A 25,497-nucleotide genomic window follows, 5' to 3' on the forward strand; every position below is an offset into this window, starting at 1 on the left:
CATATTTTTGATAATATCCCACAAAACAACCCTGAGATTTATGGACAGAATACGGTGGGACATTACATGCAGCACGTTTATCTTGTTGAACACAAGTAGGGAGCCCAATCATGTATTTTGTACCTAGAAACTTACTTGGGGCACCACCTCTGCTGGAAGGTATATGGTGGGTCTGGGAACTGCATGATATAAACAAGACATGTGGATTTCTTGGATTACAACCTGTCCTTCAATGTGGTGAAGAGTCCATACTTATCTCACCATTAATAGGAAAAGCTTATAATACTATAAAATGCCATCTCCATGTGATTTAAGTGGGCATTTGCTCTGAAATGTTGTTATAAATCAATTTTGAAGAACAGAAGAAGTAATTGCAAAAGTTTGGATGCAACACATTTTCAGATCGGTGAATTTATAGAAGAATTCACTCTTATCAACCTTTTGGTTGGTTCATATGGTGGGATTATAATTTGGTGCAATTTGTAATGAACAATGCAACGCCATGCGGTGGCAAGGAGAATTTCAAGAGAGGAATCCGTCACTCTTCGGACTCCTTGCATTGCCCACAGCCTTGACCTTCTTTTGAAAGACATGGAAAGTTGATTAGGTGAGACCCATTGTGGAAAATGTCAAGAACATTACAAAATAATTTATCATCACCCCTGGGTTTTCAGTTTGATGAGAGATCATACCAAGGGAAAATAATTTGTTCAAGTGGGTGTCACAAGGTTTGTACCAACACAAGGTTTAACAAACTTCTTCATTTTTGCAAAGCATTTGTAGTTTGTTGACACAAATTTGAATTGGACATTTGTGAGTTAGGCATGGCCAGACTCGACATATTCAAGGAATATTGGTGGAGAGAGGACCACAAAAGCAATTTCTATGATGTCTTTACAAAGAGAGTTGCATACGTCACTAAGTAAACTTCAAATTGAATCCTTTACTATAAAAAAATTAAAATATTTACTTTTATAGTAACTTTAATTTGGAGGTGTCTAGGGCTTTTGAGAGGGTTTCACACTTGGTATGGACTTCGATTGTAGATCTGTACAGCTGGGTTTTCTTTAGTTTCTCCTCTTAGCTGTCTCTATTCTCTTTGTTCTATAATTCTTAGAGATTGTCTCATCTCTTGTTTTTTTTTCCTTGACCACTATGTGGTTTCTTTTGCCTTTTATTTGGTTATAAAGGTGTTAATTATGGGAAGAGGTGAATTTATCAAATACATCTTTTAATTCTTAACCAATTGAACCTTTGATTTATTGCATTTAACTAAATACTGAAATGAAAGCACCAAATTAAAAACTGAAAGGAAATACCACACAAGAAAGACAGTGCACAAGAGTTGACGTGGAAACCCTAGATGGGAAAAAACATGGTGAGAAATGCTGCTAGGATCTACTGCCTTAATCCAGCTTCCCAGCTAAATATATTACAATACCTTTTAGGGTACCAACCCAAGCCATAAACAACTTCTCTGCCTGTGCAATCTGATTACAATTCACGTTGTCTGAGCACCAAATCAATTGTCTCTGAGCACTAACTCAACAATATAAAAATAAACGGGTTTAAACACCTCTTGCAAACAGAAAACATATTTGATACAAAATGAAGTCTGACCAAATAGCAGACAAACAGAACAAGAATCAAATATTGTTATCAAGGCCTCTGTACTGAATCAGATATCACAGTACTTTTCCAAAGATCTTCGCTATGACATATTGATGTTAAGCAAGCATTCAAGATGTTTGAGTATACTTGTAGAACTTGTATTTTCTTGTATGACTCAAAGCTATATATCACTGGGTTCTGATGCACAGCATACTAACTAATCTAAACAAATAATGGTGTCTATGTTGCAGCAATCTGAATATTCAACACAATGCCCTGTATGCCTGAAAGTTTGCAAACAAGCTTTAAGACTTACTTCAGAACAGAAAACTCTGTTTCAGTAACGCCTTCAATTCTTCAAGCATAGGTTCTTCATTTCGAGTTTCACCACATTCACATTTCCAATAAAATTTAATTGCACTTCACAACACCCTCTTATTTCACACACTTGCACCTTAAATTATATAGATTAAAAGACACACTTCAATACTGTTCAACACGTGCTATCAAACATTTTGAATGCCAACACTTATAGAGTAAGACCCAAAAAGGGTTGACCAGTTTAGGAAGTTGAAGGCGTTATAACGATTTCTTATTATGAACCGCCGCAACTTCCTCTCCAATGTGTTTTATTTTCCAGCAGGCATACAATACCAACCAAATTATCTTTTATGCTCGATGATATAACCAAACACACTTTCAAGCATTGTTTTCTTTTAAAACATCCACTGCAAGAAGAAATAAATATGATCAAGTCTGAATATAAGTCGTCTGTCAACTTATATGCAAACTTTGAACCATAGAAAACCAAACAATGAATAAATGAGATTTTGTAAGTTTCAAACCAAGTATTGTATTCAAGTGGTAGTGTCTTCTATCAAAAACAATTCATGCAGTTCGTTGAGTGCACTAATCAACATTTTGCAGACCAAGTTGCTCAATCACATTTGATGACAATCCAATTACTATTGTGTTTGTTGTATACCAGCGCTAACCTGTAGATTTCTTTAGTTGAATGTTTGTCATCGCACATCTTCAATCTATAAATTCTTTTGATTGTTGCTTGCATTGAATGTTGCTTTGATAGACATATCATCATTAACACTTCAAACTGGCAAAAGTTATTAATACATGTATGTTTCTTCTCTGTTGCAATTAATAGTCACTATCTAATTCTTTTGGAATGAACTCGATAGCAGACTTCCACTGGAAAAGCTAATATGGCAAGAGCAAACCAATGTTTGGAGTCTCATATTCCTGGAAGTGTCAACAATATTCTAAGTGTCACATGTAGCCCCAATGAACAGCATACAATCTGAATTCCTGTGAAAGCTTTATCAATACAATTCTCCATCTGCTCATTCTAAATTGCTGTTCATGAATTGCTGTTAAGTTATAATATCTGAGCAAACACGTGACAATCACAGAGGTGTATGATATAGATCTATTCTTTAATATGTATTGCCTCCGCTGCATGTAATGGTGGAATATTGAAAGGTACGTTTGTTTGACATCAATGACATTCTAAAATCTTTCACGTATATGTACTACAAATAGTCGAAATACTTTGAAGATCATTCTCCCTTAGTTGATTGGATCTGATTGAGTTTTCTTCTGGTTGTCTCATTTATATAGCCATGTTTTGTTTTGTCCAACTTACTAACTTCTTAAAGGCAACAATGCCAATTGTTTACTTGCTGAATAAATAAATAACTTTTTGCTGCGAAGTTATCTTATTACATACACATAAATGATTTATATGAGAGTTGTAGAGTAATTAAATGGAGTTTCTATATGGCATCTCAATTAATTTATTTATTCGTAGATGCTCTTATATAAAAACTGGAATAAGGTATCAATTCTAGCATATGGACCTTCCTTGAGTGCAAAGGTTTAATATAAACTCCTTGATGGTTGCTGAGCAACTACAATGTGACTTGCTACTAAAAATGATTTCTTGTAACTAGTTCAAGTCGACAAGCTACCATCATACCTATTGGTGATAGCCAAATATAACTGATACGAACTATACTACCTTTATTGATTAGGTTAGTCTCTATTTCCACTCTCCAGTATCAAATCTATTGCAAGGTACATGAAAATATAAGTTTATGAAATATTTAAAATATTGGCAAGTACTCATGGGTATTCGGCTCGAAGTGTCTACAAAAATAATCATGGTGGTTTCTTTGAGAAAAACTTGTAAAATCATGGGAGTTAAACCTTAAATCATGAGAAAAAGTTGGTTGGCATTAAAAATTTGATTTGCAACTTTTTGCAAGGGTTCCCTTTTGTTTTTTTGGACATGAAGCAAAGGGAGTGTACAATGATGAGCTTATGGGATTTCTTCCAATTTTTTGACACGATGATGGCAGAGATAGGACACGACCATGGCACAACTCCTTCCATTTCCAACGATCCCTTGTATTTATTCACAATGCCATTTGTTCCATTTATCAATCCCTTAATTCTTTGATTAGTGTCCATACCCATTCACAACATCGTATGATATGTTGAAAAGATTACATTAACTGATAATTGGCTTTTTAAATTAAAAATAAAAACTGACAAGCCACCTTTTTTAATAAACTATAAATATTAGACTAACAATCATTAATTAAAAAAAAAAAACTTATTAAACTAATGTTTCTATGATTCAAATGGTGTTGTATTAATCTATGTTCCCCCGAGTTTCTAGGACGGCAAATGTTTTTGCCAATTTTGGGGACGGGAGGGACAAGGGGGGGGCGGCAAATGGGGACGGCTATATAACAATAGGGAAAATTCAAACATCTGGAGAAATTTAAAATATGTATATTAAAACATGGATAAAGCATGTCCTTATACATAATAAAACCTTAAAATATAAGAATCAACAGAATTTATATGCCAAATTTGTGTTACTTGGAGAGTCAGATTCTAAGTTGTTCTAGAAGTCAAAGTCGAAGTCCCCAAGTCTCTCAGACATTTCTGGGATGAGGATGGCACCCCGATTCTTGCATCCGCATCCAGATCCACACATGAATGAGTAACTAAGGTTTATTCGAATATAGTTAAAACTCTATATTTAATGATGTTAGTTTTATATAAATATGCAAATTTTTAGGGTACATGTTGAACTACCATAATAATAACATACCTGTACCTGTGTGTTTTAGAATATTTAAAAAAAAATGTATTTTCAATATTTGATAAAGGTGCTGACTAACTGCTAAATTTTTTCCTAGTTTTTGTGACCTGAGCTTTAAATATTTTTGGGCTTGCAGAGTTATTGCCGAGTTTGTGTTTTTCAACTATGGCATACCATTATTAGCATAAATTCATTTGAGAAGCTCACAATGAAATATGGAAAATGATTAAATGCAAATAAGTGAAAGGTTCAAACAAGCTATGGAAAGCATGCAGACACATTTTACAGGTTCCAAACAACTTAGGAATCTAGAATCAATTGATTGGATTTAGGCTCACAAGGTCACACAAGATCTATTTCATAGTTGGAACTCGAGCGAAATGGATATGAAGGCAGCACCTTTTACCCAAGTTGATTGTTTCCTTTTAAATTATCATTGGGTGAAACCTGCACTTGCAGACTGATTGAAACATCAGGGGCATGTGCATACCACAAGATAGCTGAAGGTTTGCATATAGCAACCTATGTTGTAATATCCTTGACATGATATCAAAACAACAGCTACTGAACTTGTCTAACTCAAGCATTATTTTTTATTAATAAATGCAAAATAAATAATCAAAATGTAAATTCCATGAATATACATATAATCACATGTCTTAGTGAAAACAATAAAGCTGAAATGACTTTCTTTTTACAAGCATACAGAAATAAACATATATACACCCAGGTACATAATTCATGCATCTTGATGTTAGTCCACAAGAACATTAGCATGTTAGCAATATCAAAACACAAAATGTGCTCAAGAATATAAAAATTAATATCCATGAATCCTAAGTACATGATCCATGCACCCTGAAAGCAATGCAAGGATAGCGTCAAAATCTAAAACTGATCAACAGGATGAGGCACAAACACTTAGGACCTTACAGATATTTTGATCTTGGAATGGCTCTGAGAGCTTTGGTGTATGCCCCCTTGTCTCCTTGGATAGTATGGACAAATGCACAAAACAAAATATATTATTAGTATGGAATATGTCTCTAGTACCATGTATATTTTGTATTTGATTCCTTCGGAAATCTCCAAAGTTTATGTTTAATAATTTAAAGTAGATACATTAATATAAAAGTTCTTGGACTTTAACTTCCACATTTTAGTGTGAAATTCTCTCTTGTTTATGAATAATTCTAATATTTTGAATTTTAGCTTCATCACAAGTTTCGGAAATAGGAGGAAGGTGAGTTTATTGTTTTGTTTGACAAGGAAAGCCATTGGTTTTGTCAATAGGCCTAATGCCTTAATCGTGTCCATAAAGTTGCACAGAAAGCAAGTCATATTACAACATTAGCACAGAGGGAATTGTTTGTAACGTAATCCCGACAATTGACTATACATTTGTGAGATTTATATTGTTAGTAATTGAAGTCAAAACAGATTGGTTCTTATTTGTTGTTAGAGGTGTTAGCTTTTCTGGTCCTTAAACTATCTTTTTTGAGTTTTAGAAATGAAATATGTAACTCACATTGAAAGAACATGCAGTATATTGTTTTGATTTTTCAAATAAAATATTTAGTTTCAAGATGAGAGTTGTATACATGAAAGCAATTGCTGAAATATTTTAACTTAAATGCTTGACAGAGTTCAAGGAGGAGTTTCAGATGTTGGCCGTATGGCCATCCAATCACTATGTGCACCACAATTTAGACACTCTGATGGGGTAAGATGGAAGCTTCTGTTGACTTTCACATACAAAGTACTCTAGACATGGTTTCATTACAAGTAAGTGGAAGAGTTTTGAACCATATGAGATTTTGGCAGATAATCGTTTGATGGGTGGGAACTTCATCTTCAATGATGTCTAGTACTTATTTCAAATTCAAATTGTCCAACTGCCAAAATACTCACACAATCTGATGTGCAAGAAAGAGCTGTTTTGTTCATAAAAATCATCAAAACATCAGTGACAATGTTGATTTATGAATCTCTTAGAAGAGAATCTTTATTTGATAAATTGGCATTGTTGTAGAATTGGTGGTCCATACGTAAGATATATATGTGTGAATTGACATGACCATTATTGTATGTACTAGAGTATTGAAATGTGGAGAATTTGACTATTATTGTATGGACTACAAAATTGATCTATCTTTTAATCAGATGGTTTGTCTATTGTTACACGGACTTGGCTGCTTGGTGTATATATTATAATTTATTATATTGAAGTTAAGTATAAAGTTAGTGATACTGATAAATATTATTCGAAACAGGTGAAAAATAAGAGAATGTAATCAAAAGAGAAACTGAAAATAATAGAATAAGTTTATTTGGAGAATTAATTACAAAAAATAGATGTTGCGGTGTATCATTTATGTAAATGGCACAAGTAAAAGAAGCCGAAATTTCTACAAATTTTATTCCTACGAATATGTCTTTGTGCATCAGAGATGAGAAATAGTATATTGTCTGCACTCCTATCTTAACCATCTTGATTGGAAATTGTACCATTGACCAAGATTTGACTTATAAAGAATGACGGTGATGCTGTAGACAATTAGAGCGAATTCTGGCAGTTTGTTGAAAATCAATGATCAGATTTACTTTAATTTATAATTGAGTTCTTAAGTCCTTGAATTATATTCATATGTCAATATATAAATGATCTCAAAATATATTTTTGATCAATATATATATTAAATATAATTTATATTCAATACTTATAACGCTTGTGTAATTCCACCTTACACATTTGAATATTTATTAGATAATAATGATAACATGTATCTTTGACTTCTAAATCACCGATAATAATATATGTCTGATAACAAAGCGGGGGTCTGGTGCATATTAAATATGTCCCCAAACTAATGAGATGCAACCCCACAGATTAACCGACATTCAGCTGACAAATCGTTATGAGCAAGGTTAGAAATATTGACCACGATTAGTATAAGAAGTCAACACAACACCTCGTAATTACCTTGAACAATGTGCAACATCATCTGCAGTTTAAGCATTGGTCAAGTGTAATAAACCGATGCAGACACCCCAAGGCAAATACACGAGAATCGCCCTTATCATTGGTACATACTTAATGCCCAAACATAGGTGTCTAATAGACATGACATCAAATTAAAAGTTTAATCTTTATAAGTAAATATTTGGATAATAATACTTTATCATATGATTATAAATGTATATGTACATAATGAAACATTTATAGATATAGAATATTATAAGATTATATATTAACCACACAATTTTATATATATATATATATATATATATATATATATATATATATATATATATATATGTTTAATCAAAGAGTTAATCTTTATGATTACATCTTATATTTTATCCGACTGAAGCTATACAACATTAACACTGTTCCCAGAGTAGCTGTTTTTAAAAATCATAAAACCTGTTGTCATTCATCATCTGAGAAAAAGATTCTGGTTTCAGTATTGCTCATCAAATGAATAAACAAAGATATTAAAGTCTGTTGCTATTCATCATCTTGAAAAGGGTCCTAGACACCAGCATTATTTATCAATAAGTCAAATGTACCTTTGCCACCCAAATTATTGTTGAAGTAACATGGATCGTTTCTGCAAATGTACTAACATGGCTATTGTAATTGATATATTCCAAATGCAGATTTGGAGGAGACATGTCTCATGAAGAGAAATGTCTCTAAGGTTTAATCATCATTTAATTAATATATTTAATAATAATAATTTGTATTATATATATGTGTGTGTGTGTGTGTGTAATTACATGAATACATATATATAGGAAATGATGATTTACCATTAACAACAATGTATCTTAGATTGAATTTATCCGATTGAAGCTACAACTTTAATACTCCTTCTTAGCTAGTGAGGATTTATAGAACACATTATGCTCTCAAGAATATGGAGAGATATCATCTCAATATGATATTTTGGAATGACAAATTTAAGGATATCAACATAAATCCATTAACTTAGATGTTATCTTTCAATATAATCCGAAGTGAGATTCAACAAGAAATATCAATTATATAATATTCATCATACGTATATTCTTTTGGTATGTGCACTGGCATCAAATCTTTGATGCCTACCAAAATAATATGTTATATCCTAGAAGGATATGAGTTATTTGATTTCTGACACTCAAGGACAATTCAATGAATTCTAATCATGACACGTTCGTTATCATGACTTCCAACACTCTGGGGCAACAACTTAATGAAGTTTGTCATGATAACAAGTCTACCATTTATAAGATCGCCACCTTACAATGGTTATGTTCTGTATGATACATTCATTATCATGAATTTTGTCATGATAATAGGTCTACCATTTATAAGATCGTTACCTTACAATGGTTACCTTCTGCTTATATATGTTTGTTATCATGACTTCCAACACTCTGGGACAACTTAATGAAGTCTGTTATGATAATAGGTCTACCATTTATAAGATCGTCACCTTACAATGGTTACATTCTATTTATATATGTCAGTGAAAGATCGTCACCTTTCATTACATATCATATGTGAAATAGTAACCACCATGAACCAAGTCAGAGGGTGGTGGGAAGGCTTTCACCTCAATTCTCTCTCATAGAGAAGAATGCATTACAAAGAATTTCACTTAGAACTTCTCCCCATAGAGAAGATATCATTCGCAAAGGATTACACCTGAAAAATTCTCCCTTTGAACAATGATCTTGGGAAGTCATGTCCAGTAGTTACTCCCTTAGAGGCTCTCTTCCCCCAAGGATTCTTGTCAAACTCAGTTTGAATTTGATATCAATTTTCTAATTTTCTAGTGATAAGTCATCACTTCTTCATGATATACATAGGAGTAGCCCCATCAAAATCATGCAGTCACACATGTATTTCTAGACTCCCTTTGAGTATCAATCTTCTAAGCTTTTGCATTGCCTTAGAAGAAGTGTCATACTCCCTCTTAATGTAGAAGAATCTCATAATCTCAATCATTAAAGATGTTTTCTTCAAGAGCCTCACTTTAGCCATCTTGATCATTAGGGTCTTTGGAGTTACTATCATTAGATTGAGTATGCACAATATTTGGTAGCATATGTAAAGTACCAACCTTCTTTTCCTATAAGAATATCCTCAAACATAAAGGAAAAGATCAAGGCAAATAACCCTTATAATATGTATAGAATTACAAATAAGAGAGAGACTATAAAGAGTGGATAAATGTAAAAGATAAGAATACTTATCTGTACATGAAAATTCAGAAATTGCCTTCTTAGATTATTTGAGAATGGAACATCTCCCTTCTAAAGTTAAAGAGGGTTGAAGTGGGAATGGAACATTGACTATTTCCCCCCCCCACAATGTGAAATTCCCACTCATTCTTATATTGTTGAACAAAATTTTGTATCAAATATGATGACTCCTTTCTAAGTTCCAACTTGCTCTTTTCATCCATTGAAGGTCCAAACATTCATTTAGCTTAACAGTAGAAGTGAACATGTCCTTCCATTCTCTCAAACTCGTCCACAATATGCCAATATCTTGATTGAGTATGATTGTGCCACATGAATGAATCTACAACTCATACGTCGAGTTTCATTCATCAAAGAGAGACTTGTAGATGGTTCAAAAGAAAGTGTAAAAGCTTCATTAATGTCTTACAACTCAAATTTCCTTTGTTCACGCAAAGGTATTTGTTTGATCTTTTGATTAAACCTATATTACGCACATCTTACAATCTATGTATTCCAAATTTATATCATTAGTGAATCCATCACAATGTGGTTTACTCCCTCTGAATTAATATGATCAATATCACCAAAGGTTGACTGAATCATATCCTCTATATGCTCCCTCTCTTTTAAAATTGCCTCAAATGTCAGCCTCCCTCTGAATTTCAATCTTTCTCTTACTATAATAACATTTTCAAAGGAAAAGATCAAGGCACAACTTTTATACAAATGCAAAAATAAAAAATTTATTATATTAAGAATGCAATACTTGAAAATTATATTCAAAAGAGAATATTTATCTCATGTAGTCAAAGGATAGTGCCCTTCAGATGACTTATTCATTACTAATACTTTTCCTTGTTTTATAAATAAATTTCATAGCTCATTCTATCCAATAACAATACTAATATCTCACAATAATACGAATAGGTTATATTACTATCTCGATATGTACCCACTAAATCCTTTATGATTAATAATATTAGATTATCAAATATCATTATTGAAGATTATTAGCCTTACTACACAACAATTTTACATTATACCATTATTAAAAAAATATCATTCATTTACTTTTCTATCTCTAAATGTTCTAGTGTATTTATTAACATATTGATATTGTAAGCAATAATACATTTCATAATAGTATGAAAAATTAAATAATGAATCACCTATACTTACCTCAAACTCTATTAGTGCTTTAATTTCTTAGCACTCCTCGATAAGTCTTTAAAGTTATATGATAGCTCTATTTGGTATTGGTCACATTCCCTCTTGGTAATGTCCAATGTCCAATCTACGTGGCAGCTCATCCAATTTTGGTGCTTGTTTATAGTCCTCAGCCATATTTTCACGAGAAAGGACATAAACTAGGTGTGCGCAGATGGAAGCTTTTGATTTTTCATAGCATAAGATATTGTCAACAAATTTTGTTCATTGTTTCCTTGTTATGGACACTTGTACGGGCCAACTCTGCACTAGTCTGTCCGATGTGCATGTTGGATGTCCGTATTCACACCCATGTGAATACTAGATGCATGTACTTATATGTTATGCCTACGGTTGATTTGTCTTACTCTTGATGCCCGACTTGTCATAGTGTTTGTAATTAAAGTTGTGATGATATTCATCGCTGCACGGAGGTAGCCAATTTAGAGCCTTTGCATTCTCCCTAGATGCATTAAAAGGTGAGTTGAAAGTCTTGGGCCCCACGTCATTAACGAAACTTCTCTCTAGTTCGACACAATTATGTGGCATCGTTGTCAAGAAGGATTGAGTGCCCTATTGTCACAAGTTGGAGAACGGTTTCTTTTGTAGAAATCACACTCAATCCGAATATAATGGATGATGTGTTTCCCTAGCTGCTCAACATCCCTCGCACCAGGAAAGATAATTCTTATCAACCTTTTCTTCTTGACATAGACGTTCCCTTTCAATGTTTACTTCTCTGACTATGGAAGACATAGATAGGCCTTTCAAGTCCTCCAAATCACTAGTTTAGATTTGAATCACATATTTAGATTTGCATGGTGTCCCTACCCCAAATCTCTTAGGTGTGTCTCTACTTCATGTACCACATTTAGACTTAAAACCCGAAGAAAATAATGGCTTTCGAAAGACCAAATTTTCGGATCTAATAGATATTTCAAATGTTGATAGCGCTTTTTTTTCCAAAATAGACCATTGTGTAGCAAAACTCTCCAAAGGATAGTGACTTTTCTTTAGTAATAGTAAATATTTGATTGTCTTTGCATATTTCCCATTTCCAGCAAACAAAATGTGTCAAGCTGTAACATACTGATTTTTCCTAAACAAGTTTTAATCTTGAATCAACTGATTTCCTAAATCATATCACATGACATTGATTTCCATCAACTCTTTATAACTAAAACAAAACTCTATTCAATATACAATACATATTCTATCGAGTTTTCCGAAAATACAAAATGAGATATTAATGTATTTTAACTTCTTCTAAATATTCAGCTGAAAGTAAGTAACATATATTCTTGAAATGAAATATCTAAAAATACAAAATGAGATATTTATGTACTGCAATCATTTAACTACTTCTAAATATCCAGCTGGAATTAAATAACAAATGTTCTTGAAATGAAATATCTATCTAATTACAAATTGAGATAATTGCAAATATTTAACTTCTTCTAATTAACAGCTATTTGTAGAGTAAATGACTTTCATCTTGAAAAGAAATTATCTAAACATTTGGAGGTTTAAAGAACATATAGTATAATTTGAGAAACTTCTTTTACTTGTTGTCCAAGCCTCGACATTGGTGAGAGGAGAAGCATTGACATAGGCTTAACCTTCCAACCACAGACCATTACTTATCCCCCCATATTCTAATTTAATAGAACGACCCTCCCTACTGCGAGGTCGGGCTTGGGATGTTTATAAGTCCAGCCATTAGAGTAATCAGGTGGGTTGAAGTCCCAACAGTTATTCGCCAAAATAACTGAAGCGTTTGGACAGTCAACAGAGATCACTTGCTCAGCATATCTGCCTAATTCCACCCTAGCCAAGGATTTCAAAATTGGGTCTATAAATCCGATCTCCACCACTTGGCTTGACAACATTCTTCATGAGTGGAACATGCATGAGCTAATGCATTATTTATCATGTTATTTATTTATTTTGATGTCATTCTTGTTTTACACATTCTCTACACCTCCTCACCTTATTCAAGCCTCCAAGCCGGTGATTCCCAGGTGCTATCATACTATAATTGCAGCAGAACATTTCACCTTCTTCACCATATTCTGGCATCATCGCCTGGTGAATTCATTGGTGTTCTGTTTTTGAGATATTCTATTCACCATTATGAAATATGATTGGAAGTATTTCGATTTAAATATATTTATTAGACTACACAACAAGGTTTCCATTAGATGAAGCTGATTACAAATGTGTATATATATATATATATATATATATATATATATATATATATATATATATATATATATGTATATGTACACATATATACATATATATGTACACATATATACATATATATGTACACATGTATACATATACATATATATGTATACATATATATATATATATATATATATATATACCTATCATTCCTTGCATTTGAATGGAACTATTAGATATCATGACATGAAATCGGTATTGCATTCTCCTTACTACTGTTGTTACATCATGAAAAAGAAAACTGAGAACCGGTGGATAGTAGAACATATAAACAAACTTGGTTTGCTGTGCATTGAACTTGGCAAATAAAGAAAGTAAACAAGATGCGACAGGTGCCTTACGTGACTCCTCTAAATGACTTTGAAAGGCTTGCGCTTGGATGAATCCTTAATTTTTGAACTGTGGTCTGCGACAAGTATGATAGGAAAAGTTTAGGCAATATAAATTCAAATTTTGAACTCTGCTACTTTGGGGTTTCGGCGGCAATGGGTTTGAAAGGCTGAATGGAAATAATCGAATGCATCATACAATTGAGGGAGTCAAAGAAATAAACAAAAGCTTGACTCTACGGCTTCCATCCGTTACAAGAAACCATTCGAAACCATTCAAATTGACTTAAAGAATAAAAAGAAAGGAGGAGGAAAAGAAAGAAAGAAAGAAGATGAAAAGGTTTTAAAGTTACTATTATTATATTTTCTCATCTACGCTTATGTGTACGTAATGATAAGGTGGCATCATTGGATTATTATTTATAATGTACTGGTGTCATCTTATTATTATTTACATATGTTTGTATTTGAGAATGTAAAATAATAATATTTGATAAGTCTTTTAAAGGTAAGAATTTATGTTTATTTTACTTTATTTTTTAAAATGTTCTTCTTATAGCTCATGTGGTTCCACCATGAAATATGTTGCCAAGTCCTAGTAACCTTGCCAAGATAGTTTTAGGTCAAATCTGTCAATTCTGATGACTGAGCTATTCGACCATCTCCTTCCGATGACCCTATTTAGCAATGCTTCCCCTCTCTCTTCAATCTTCTTCTTGTAATCATTCAAAACAACATTCTCGCCAAGACATCAATTCAAGATTTAAAAATTGCTAATTCAAAATCATCAAGTGACTGTTAGGGATTTCATAAATGTCAGAGTAACTAACTCTACATGTTCATCGTATATACAACAACTATAATTAACTAGCTTACTTTCACATGATCATGAATAAATTAATACAACAGCTATAAGTAACTTACTTTCCTATGATAAATAAATCAATGCAACGGCTATAATGAACTAACTCAATTTCACACGAAAATAATCAATGGCTATAATTAACTAACTCATTTTCACATGATATGAAGAAATAAATAATGACTATAATTAACTAACTCAATTTCACATGATATGAAGAAATAAACAATGGCTATAATTAACTAACTCAATTTCACATGATATTGTTTCGTTAAAACAACGGCTATGTTCAACTTAAAATTTAGGGGAAAATTTGGGATGTAACACAAGCAATGCGCAATTGTAGGAATTGGTATTCGCTGTTTAGACCAGTGATTTGCTCTAATCACCTTAATATAAATTTCCCATTATGCTAACCAGAGATGGTGAAGCAAGGGAAGAACCTTTAGCAAACGTAATTCATAGAAGGATTTCAAAAACGCATTATATGCAATTCCCTTTGTGGCCAAGAAGCTCGTAACCTCGCATTCCTTGGATCTCACTAGTCCTACTATCTTCTGTTCATTGACTCCATTCGATAGTTAAGAAAATCCTCATATATTAGGTAGGGATTTCTTACATTTGCAGTTGACTCTGATACTAGTTGAAGTAACATGGGTCATTTCTACAAATGTACTAACATGGCCATTGTAATTGATATATTCCAAATGCAAATTTGGATTTCATATCAATATGAGAGGAGACATGTATCATGAAGAGACATGCCTCTAAGGTTTAATCATCACTTAATTAATACATTTAATAATAATAATTCGTATAATATATACTATATATATTATTATTACATGAATACATATATATAGGAAATGATGATTTACCAATAACAACAATGTATCTCAGATCGAATTAATCCAATTGAAGCTCCAACTTTAACAATTGTCAATGGGCCATTGTCTAAGTCTGAAGCTTCAATATGTTTCCAAGTAAGTGATTTACTATAAAGGGGAATTTGACAAACAAATCTAAAGCAACTTCCATTGAGCTATAATTACAAGCATCTCCAGAAAGATCATTGTATCTACTTTCTGAATCGTTTGATTGTAACCATGGGAGCATTACAGTTTTGGGATTGAGTTGGCAAATTGTTGTGACCTTTTCACACCATCACCCCATTGCAATGGGGACCCCCTCTTTTCGACTGGTGGTAGAGTAGTTGTCTTGGGTGGTCTCAGGTTTATCTGTAGTTTAGGTCTTTGGTCTAGAGTTGCATTTTGGGCAGTATGATCCATTCGTTGAGCCTTGGAAGCGTGAATGAGAACAAGAGCTAGTCATATCTTGAGGTGAAAATGAGAAGCGCCATCAAAGGGTGATGAACATGAAAGGTGTGGTGTGAAACAAATGAACAAAGGAGAGATTACGCAATTCAAAGATTATGAACAAGGCATGAAAGTTTATGGAATAATCCAAGTTTGGAAGATGGAAAACAAAGATTTTAACAATCAAAGAGGGGAAATCTTGACAACTCTAGATTTCCACCATCTCCTTAGGCCAAAATCCTAAGAATTCGAGATTTATGCCCAAGCCTAGAGGAAGCCCAAGGTGAGATCTTGACTGCAAGTTGATGGGGAATAACAAAAAAATGTGGATGGAAGGAGGTAAGTGATCAAAATTTGAAGGTCAAATGTTGATAAATGTTGATCAAACAAGGATAAGAATCTTGAAAGCCTTGGAAGCAATCTTGAAACTTGAATTTGATGGAGCCCAATTTTTGAGCCTCCATTTGTGCACATTTTCACTATGGACCAATACATATATTTCATTGAGTCTGCAATCTATTACAAGGTAAGGGCTGGCCACCAATGACAACATGAAGATATGCAGACTTGTTGATCACAATTGTTGAGTTTGTCTCATTTAGTATAAAAGACCATTTTTAAAACATCATAACTAGCCCTGAGCATTCATTAAACAATGCTTTCATTATTGGATAATTACTGTGATATTAGAAAAAGGATCTGTTTTAGTATACAGAAGGAAATCCTAAGAATTTTTACTACAAGGTCCCCTATTTGATGTCAATCATCTTTGCTTCCCAATGAAAACTATTCCCAGCGTATATTCTGTAATAGCCTGATCATTCTTCAATGTCACATATCTATTTCCCAGTAGCAGTTGAAATAACCATAGTTCCTATATGGCAAAATAATGGCTATAAACAATTTTTCAAAGTTATCAAATGGAGTATATGTGGTGTACAAGACAATTACACAGCATAGAACAGATGGAAATTCACTGCATCCTACAAAGAAGGTACTAGTGAGTCGTTCACTAAAGAATTGGATGTTCGTGCTACATATTCCTCTGAAGTCGAGGATAGAATATTCATGGTGTCATACGGAATAAGGAGCTCTGCCAGTCTTCAAAGCAATCAAGCCGTAAGTATAAACAAATAAGCAGCCATCAGCGAATAAAAGCAAAGTCATTGCCAACACCATTCAGAGAGTCGTCAAGTATAGAAGTGTGAAATTCAAATAATGTTTGAAATAGATAGTTCACAGCAAACAGGGACCATCATGCAAGATGAATGAGTCAAGACAATAGGCATCCATGTTGACAGTGAGTCAGATGTTCTAGAGTGTTCATGCGATGGAGTCAAAGGCAGCAGAATGCAAAAATTGCACCCATCGAATATCAATAAATCTTCCTATGGCATCAGGAGCAGCCTTGAACAAAGGTTCCCTGTAATGTTAGAAGATATTTGAGAAGCTAAATCCATAAATAAATCCAAAGTGTATACATATCGCAGTCGCAACAAAGTAATGAACACACAACACTACCATAAGCGACATCCACGTCACATAAAATAGAACGAACAAGTCATCAGGGGTCTCTATATGTTGTAAAAAGAAAAATGATGAACAAATTGAAGTCACCGTTGATTCCCAATGAAGAGGCAACAATAGTTTTTTTATCAAACAAGACCAGAAAGCCAAAAAGGATTAATGGTAGACTAATATTCAACTATAGTTTGTGAAGATTTCGTAAATAATTAAAAGACCCAATGATTATTCTCAAAGGGTGCTTCCGTAAAGAATTAATATTATTAAGAATTGTGTTTAAGGAGATATAATCTGAAGATTCGTGACTTTTTATTTGATAAGTCATGTCTTACAATATTCAAGATATAAAATGAAGGACAAAGTCAATTTAAAGGGGGAGATAAGATATATTCGAAAAACATATTCTCAAGGAGTATTTTATATCTACTTGTACGGAGGAATAAGGGCTATAATATGACTTTGTAATATAAATTCAATTATTTTATTCTTATAATAAAATAAAATGTCTTTTGTTTATTTTTAAATGGCATGGAGATTTAACTACAGATGAATCGTCCTTTGTAATTATTTTTTGAAATTCTGTATACAATTTAAATGTCAGATAAGTGGACACGGTTATTTAGCATCTTAAACTCGAACATCACAGATATAGTGGAATATCAAATTGTTTCCGTATTTGTGTCCAATTTGTCTCCCTACCAAAAGAGTTAAATTTCAATCTGGACTAATTTAAGATTGCAGAAATATTTGATTTGTCGCATCTTGATTATTTAATTGGTGGCAGTATAAGTGCATAAGAACTTTATAAAGTTGTACGTGAAAATCTTCACTGAAGTTGACCCTATTGCCCGAATGAGCAGAGGCACTGGTATTTCTATTATTGAAGTTAGAAAATCTATATATTCCTTCTACAAACATCAGATCCTTTATTAAAACCTGTACAATTCTTTCAATTCAAACGCTCAGTATTCAGTTTCATTTTAATCAAGTTCAAGGACTTTGCCAGCTGAGGAACTCCAAAGTTTAAATTTGCTTTAGAAAAGCTTTGAACCAAGTAATCAGGTTTGAGGAGAAGGTCTTCCCGCCTAGGTGTAGCGGAGCCTAAAGTGCAGGGGAATCAAGGTGATTCTCATTTGTTGACCAGAACTGATTGCGGAATCCTATCGGAGAAGTGGCAGGCTCTTGGATTTCCAATCTGCAGTTTTGGGAACCAACAAAATTGATGAAAATAAAAAATCTTGACATTTTCATATTTCTATCTTAGCCCAGACAAGTTCAAAGTGGTTAAAAGGCAAAACTCTAATGCAAAATTGATGAAAAACATGATGGGGTGGAGAAAATGTAGCGTATCAAGGTGAATATGTTGATTTTACAAATGCAGATCTATACAAAGATCAGATCAAAATAAGAAAAGAAAACCATCATCTAAACAAGGAAAGAAGATCAAAACAAAATCTCGACAATTCAAAACCCCTAAGTCTAGAAAGGAGTCAATGCAATTTTTTTTCTAAAAGTTGATAGGCATGATGAAAACTGATGATTAAAGAAGGAACATCAAAATAAAGGACAAAAGGATTGAATTTTAAGATGAATTGGTGAAGCTTCGGGAGATATTCATAACCTTAGTATTCTCAGTCTTGAGAATCTCAGAATTTAGCAATCCTTCATATTGCAAAATCATGAGAATCCTAATAACTTGCTCAAGCTTAATGCCATTTGATTGGAAACCTTAAAGTCTAAGTCAATCAAAATAAGGATTGGAGGGGAAAAGATGAAGATTAGAGGGGGAAATTTCAACATCTCCATTATTTCCACCCCTTGCAAAATATTGAGAATTTAAAACTGATTGTGCCGAATTGATACAAGTTGCTCCAATAACAAAAATGATAATTTATAAAATTGGGACTTTTACTAATTGAACAAATTGTAATCTTAAGGGAATTCAAATTTTTAAATTGAAAACAAATTAATTTTCCAAAGGGAAGGTCAGCCCAGCCAAAAGACACAACCCATTCTCCCAAGAGGCCTATATAAGGAAAGAGTTTGACTTCATTTTTTCATCATAGAGCAGTTTGATCTCATCATAAAGGGCAGCAATTTCACAATAAGTGCAGCAATATTATTGATTAGAAGGGCAAAGAAAAAATAGAATCAAAGTGTGCTAAAAGAAGAAATTTGGATAGAAATTAGAACAAATTAGACCCTATAAAGTACCATTTTAAAGAACATTGAAATTAAAGCTAGTTGCCTGGATTATAATCATAAACCAGAAAGGTAACTTGTTTTATGAGCTACTTGGATGAAAATCCTAGAAAATTGAAATGGTGAAGCCATTTGTCTTGAGAGAAAATTGATTTGGTATAATGGTGATTTGATTGAAAATCTTGTGCAAGCCTATTTCTTGATTGTAAAGTTTTTCTTTATAATTAAAATTTTGAATTTTGAATTATAATAGATGATGCTGAATGTCGAACCAAGGATGTCAAGAGCTAAAAGTAGGAGCTTGAAAAAGGATAGGCAAATCCAAGTTAAGAATGACATGAATGAGATGACACTAGAGACTAGTTTCACCTCAAAGAACAAGAAGATTGGAGATACCAACCTTGGGCTAGTCAATATGTCACAAGTTAGGAATTGAATCTTTGTTTTTCCTCCAACAATGCAATGCATGGAGTTAGTACTTGAATGTACTATTATGCACTACAATCCACAAACCAAGGCAACTCACTATGGACAAGATAAGTAACTAATGACAGTCCTCAATGAACAAGCAATTGGGCATACATTCAACATACCTTACCACAAATTGGGTGTTCATGTGACAAAGGAGCAATCTCTAAAGTATTATACTGATCAGGTGGATATTTGTACTGTAAAATGCTATTTTCCTAATCATAATTAACAATTATATTATTACTGAAAATACTTTGCTTTCCATATTCACATGAAAGATGGTTATAACAAATATTTTACTATTCATATTAAAGAGGGTTAACGGCTATAATAGAATAACTGAATTATCTTTAACTAACCAATGAAAGAGTATTCATAACTAACCATTACTTGATGGAAAGAGAGATCATTCAATACTATCTAAATATGAAGAAATACTTGCAACAACTAACTGAACTTAATTTAGTACATAAAAGAATAATACCCGATAATTGTGAAGGCTTAAGAAGTAGATCTTGATTTTTTCTTGTGCAAGTCCTGGCATTTGGTCGAGAGGAGAAGCATTGTTAGAGGCTTAACCTCCCAACTGCGGACCCTAAGTATCCCCACACACTATCAACTGAGAAAGTCCCTCCCTACACAGGATTAGGCATGGGACCCCACTTTGTCCTGCCTCCTAAGCATCCTGGTGTTAGAGTGTCAACTATACAACTGACTAGCTATGGAGTCCTTCCCATCATCCCATCTATCTGATTGCAAGCTACCTTGACCTCTAGTGATCATATCAGCAAGCATTGTCACTAACCTACATTGGCCAAGGATTTGCATGGGCACTTTGTACCCGATCACCCACTACTCGACTTGACAAACAAGACTTATACCTATTGACCACCATGAGCTGACTCAGTTTAATATGTTTGCTTATGTTCATTACTGTTTAATTTGTTACTAATTTCATCTCGTCTTGCAGGTATCTACCCACGATCAAATATTACCAGCCCACACCTTTCATCTCAACCTTGCTTGTCATCCTTGATGAGTCACAGTGTGACTACCATAAATTTTGGTTAATTTATATTAAATACAATCAAGACTTTTCTGCCCAGCTTGGGCCTAAAATAGATATTGAAAAGATCCCAAGGCTATACAAAATAATAAAAACTCACTGTGAAAGTGCCTCTTCTCATCCCAGAGGCGTATGGTTTATACACCCTCAATAAGAAAACATAGACTTAGTTTCTTTTCCAAATTATTCTAAGTTCTGAAATGAATTCAAGTTAATATATAGCAGGTAAAGCAGTCATGAAGTCAGACCAATTGCATGTGCTTTAAGCGATCACACTGGATATCTTCAACATATGAAAAACAATCATGGACCCTAGTTCGACTGACACTATTCATATAGTTTATAAATTCGTTAATATAACATGCTCGACCTCAGAGCTTCAAATCAAATAAATAAGAAAAGATAACGCAGAAATTTGCATGACCTAGCTTGTATAAATAGAGCTACGTTAACCCATAAGGTTTGATTCGGTTTCCTTATTTGCATGTACCAATCTTCCGCTGCGGCTAAGGTTGCTGATAACGAAGAACTTAAATTGGATTTATGTTACTATCAGAAAGTGATTCGCAGGGTATGAGAGTTATCACAGAACAAAGAAAATGGCTTACTGACTCTCTCAAGCACGCTTGGTCGCAAACTGTAGTCTCTTGAAGGAGTTGCGTGCATGATTTCTAGAAGGTGGCGATGATAAGTTACATTCTTGATTACAAACTCAAGAGCCACAAATGAAAGGCCGATGGATAAAACATTACAAGACCAATGGAAATAATATTAAAACATTGACATAAAATGGGAATAATAATTTGCTTCTAATGCTTTAGTCTAATGACATCATCTGTATCTACATATATTTGTATATGTATATACGCATATACATGCGTATACGTAGTATTCTTAATATACATATTTTTGTGTATACATCATATTTTAAGTAAACATATACATTCATGTAGTCACCTTTGAATATATGCATATATGTATGTACATGTACAAGTACGTATAAGTACAATGGTATCATTATACTAGAACATGTCTAGCATAACAAGGAAGCTATGAGACCGACCCAAATCATAAAGGTAATAATTGTTCTTAGTTCATTTATTTTATTATCTTATTAAGTGTGTTGGCCGAGTTAGCTCGTGGCGGTCACTCGGTATACCCTTGCTTGCCTAGTTCTTTTCCTTGGTCATGGTGGTTAGGAGTCATACCTATTGGCTTAATGGCAGGTTGGTGCCGCCATACCCAATTCCCTTTCTAGCAATGCTTCCCCCCTTCGTCGCGTTCCTGCAAAAAGAAATTTATCATGGTAATAACATATTTCCAAATCAATTAATCACAATCAAATAATCATTTTAGCCAAACCATTTTCTATAACATCATAATTATAACCAATATTTCTAATTCTCAGGAATCATAATGTATAACCAACACTTCAATTTCACATGAAACCATAACGAATAACTAATTTAACCAATCAATGCAACTTCGCATGAAGTCTCAATGGCTATATAGAATATGTTGAGAAACTATAGCACCTGGCAGAATTCAAAGAAATATCAATTAGCAGAACATATGTGTATGTGTGCACATGTATACATTTGACCATGTGAACTGATATACATTCACACACATACACATTGATATGATCTACTCTGTTATAGAACTCTTTGAGAATTTTTTCTTGAAATTATTCTGATTGAACTGAGTATGAATATTTGATTATCTTTCTCTTAGAATCAGGTTGCAAATTTCTGATTATTTCGATTTTGAATGTATTTATATGGATCGAGCAAATGAGCCTATTAACTCATCAGATCGGGGAGCTAAATAATGATCTTATTGCACATTAATATGCTCCATAATCATAGGGCTCACTAGTTCACTTGATGTATGATCACACGCGATCATAATCAGGTCAATTGAATTAGTTAAGGTTAGACATCGTGTCTCTTCAATGAGACTCTTCACTGAACTGTCATGTCTGTTCGTGATTAATCCCTTTGATTACTATATATATTGACTGATTGTAAGAGGAAAGATATTGAAATCAAAAAATGTTGTACCTCTTAGAGATCGAATACCACTAGTTCAAACTCAGACCTGTGAATTTATATTCAGTATTTTTCAATACTGATTAAGCATTCTAACATGATATCAGAGCCATGTTCACTTCTTGGGGGAATTAGGCTGGATAGAAAATTATGTGGCCGATTCAGAAGATGATTGTAATTCACCTATGCAATTTATTGTTAATGAGTGGGCAGATCTCTGATCAAACCGTAATCCAAGTTGGAGACTGTTTTGAGACTTTTGCATTGGAGATAACTCTGATTGTGAATATTGAGCAGGGTGATTATTGTAGATTGTTGGTCACCACTGAATGTGCTCATATTTGCAGACTCAATCGTGTACATGGAATGAGGGATCTTCATGTGGTCCATATGTTCAGCTTGAGTTTGGCTTGTCAATGTTTTATGTGCAAAGGGTTTAAAGAGATATGAGTTCAGTTTGAATTTCAACAGAGATTTTTCAGATTTATATCTGTGATATAAGCGTAACAAGTTAAAATTATCATATCTTATAATCTGTAGTGGAGTCAAGTTCTGTGATATCGGACTTCCTGATTATATCATTCGTGGATATGTCATCACCGTATGGAGTCACCTTCATTTCAAACCCACATAAATCAAGAAGTCAATGTGATATCCCTGTCAAAATAGATCCATTTAATTAAATATTAAATACATAAAATAATAATAAAATATCAATAAAATATTAATAATGTTAAATTTGCTATATTCATTGCATAATATATTAATATTAATAATAATACATATTAATATAATATATATTATGTTATAATATAATATGTATGTTTAATATAATTGATATAATTAATTTATTAGAGAATATAATATTTATGAAAAGATATGACTCCTAATTAAAAAAACTATATATATATATATATATATATATATATATATATATATATAGAGAGAGAGAGAGAGAGAGAGAGAGAGAGAGAGAGAGAGAGAGAGAGAGAGTTTTAACATTGAGAGGTCATCATTTCAGAACTTGGGAAATACAAAGAATTTATATGAAGTCTGCAAGTAGCTTAGTAGAGAAATATTTAAGCAAAGTCCCAGCAGGGGACATTACAAATGGTATCAGAGCAGGTTTTCTTGCCAGCCTGTAAGATATGAGAGTTTAGCAATTTGAAGAAAGAGATGACTTCATGTTCAGAGAAACATAGATTGTATTATGTAAATCTCTTAAGCTTTAAAGGTTTAACAAATTAAGAGTGGCCGCTTCTTGAAGAGGTCACTTCAAATCAAAACTTTTATATGAGGAGATTATGAGACTGGCCTGTAACTCTTCTTTATGTGTTGTATTTCAATCACAAAAATATTGGGCAGTATCTCTGCTTGACGATTGGAGTCATGAACTAGAACATCCAAATATTTCATTCAAATTTGGCTTATCTAATGTTACAGTTTGTACATGAAATTTGATTGCCATGGGCAATATAGCCTAAGGTTGAAATTCCCAGGAGGATTTTCTTTAATATTTATCGTCTTCATTGAAGAGAAATTATGCCAGCAAGTTTCCTTTCGTATAATGGTTACAGGAGCTTGTAAACTCTTTGCTGGTGCTATTGTATGTTGATGTTGGCCGAAATGGAATCTAAACATTCAAATCTAGAGCCATTCTCTCATTGCAGTTAATGGTTTTTGTATGTTCGAATGGTAGTTCTTAAGCCATTCCAAATTCTGAGTTCCAAGTTGTTGCATAGCTTACAGAAAATATATATGCCAATCGTTTTATATTCCTATTTCAGCGTGGATATAGTATGGCTGCAACTCTCTTTCATCAGGCATTAGCTCCTTTGTGGGCTCGTGGTTTGCAAAAGAGATTCATATGAACAAATAAAGGATTTGCATAGAAGCCTCAATGGAACAGAACTATAGAGCAGCTGCAAAGAGATAGGAAATTAGAGTACACTCTTATTGTGAATGAGGATATTGTATTTATGGTTATTGTGTCTACTTTGAACCCATTGTCTTGAGCTACTATATCACACAAAACGGCATTACACCTTTGCACCGCAGTGTTGTCACGTTCTAAATGGATTAATAGATATGAGCCTTCATATTTGGAGTATTCCATTATCTCCTGAGAGCAGTTTCCTCGGTTTTTGACTGAAGCAATTGTGGTTTTCATGTGTCAACCCTACTCAGCTTAAAACCATACTCAGTTTAAAACCAAATTGCTAGCATGGGAGTCTCAAGTCT

General features: G+C 33.2%; 1 protein-coding gene across 1 annotated transcript in view; it reads left to right on the forward strand.

Annotated features, from left to right (window-relative positions):
* Nucleotides 1-25,497, forward strand: part of ELO1 (Paxneb protein-like protein) — a 135,570-nt gene that overhangs the window by 89,762 nt on the left and 20,311 nt on the right. The window contains exon 6 of the mRNA XM_089818893.1: nt 6,386-6,464. Coding sequence (XP_089675019.1) covers nt 6,386-6,464 — 79 coding nt within the window. The remainder of the gene's footprint in view (nt 1-6,385; nt 6,465-25,497) is intronic.

This window comes from Cupressus sempervirens, chromosome 3 (assembly GCF_028749045.1).
Source record: "Cupressus sempervirens isolate cs-2001-9-10 chromosome 3, ASM2874904v1, whole genome shotgun sequence".
Taxonomy (NCBI): domain Eukaryota; kingdom Viridiplantae; phylum Streptophyta; class Pinopsida; order Cupressales; family Cupressaceae; genus Cupressus; species Cupressus sempervirens.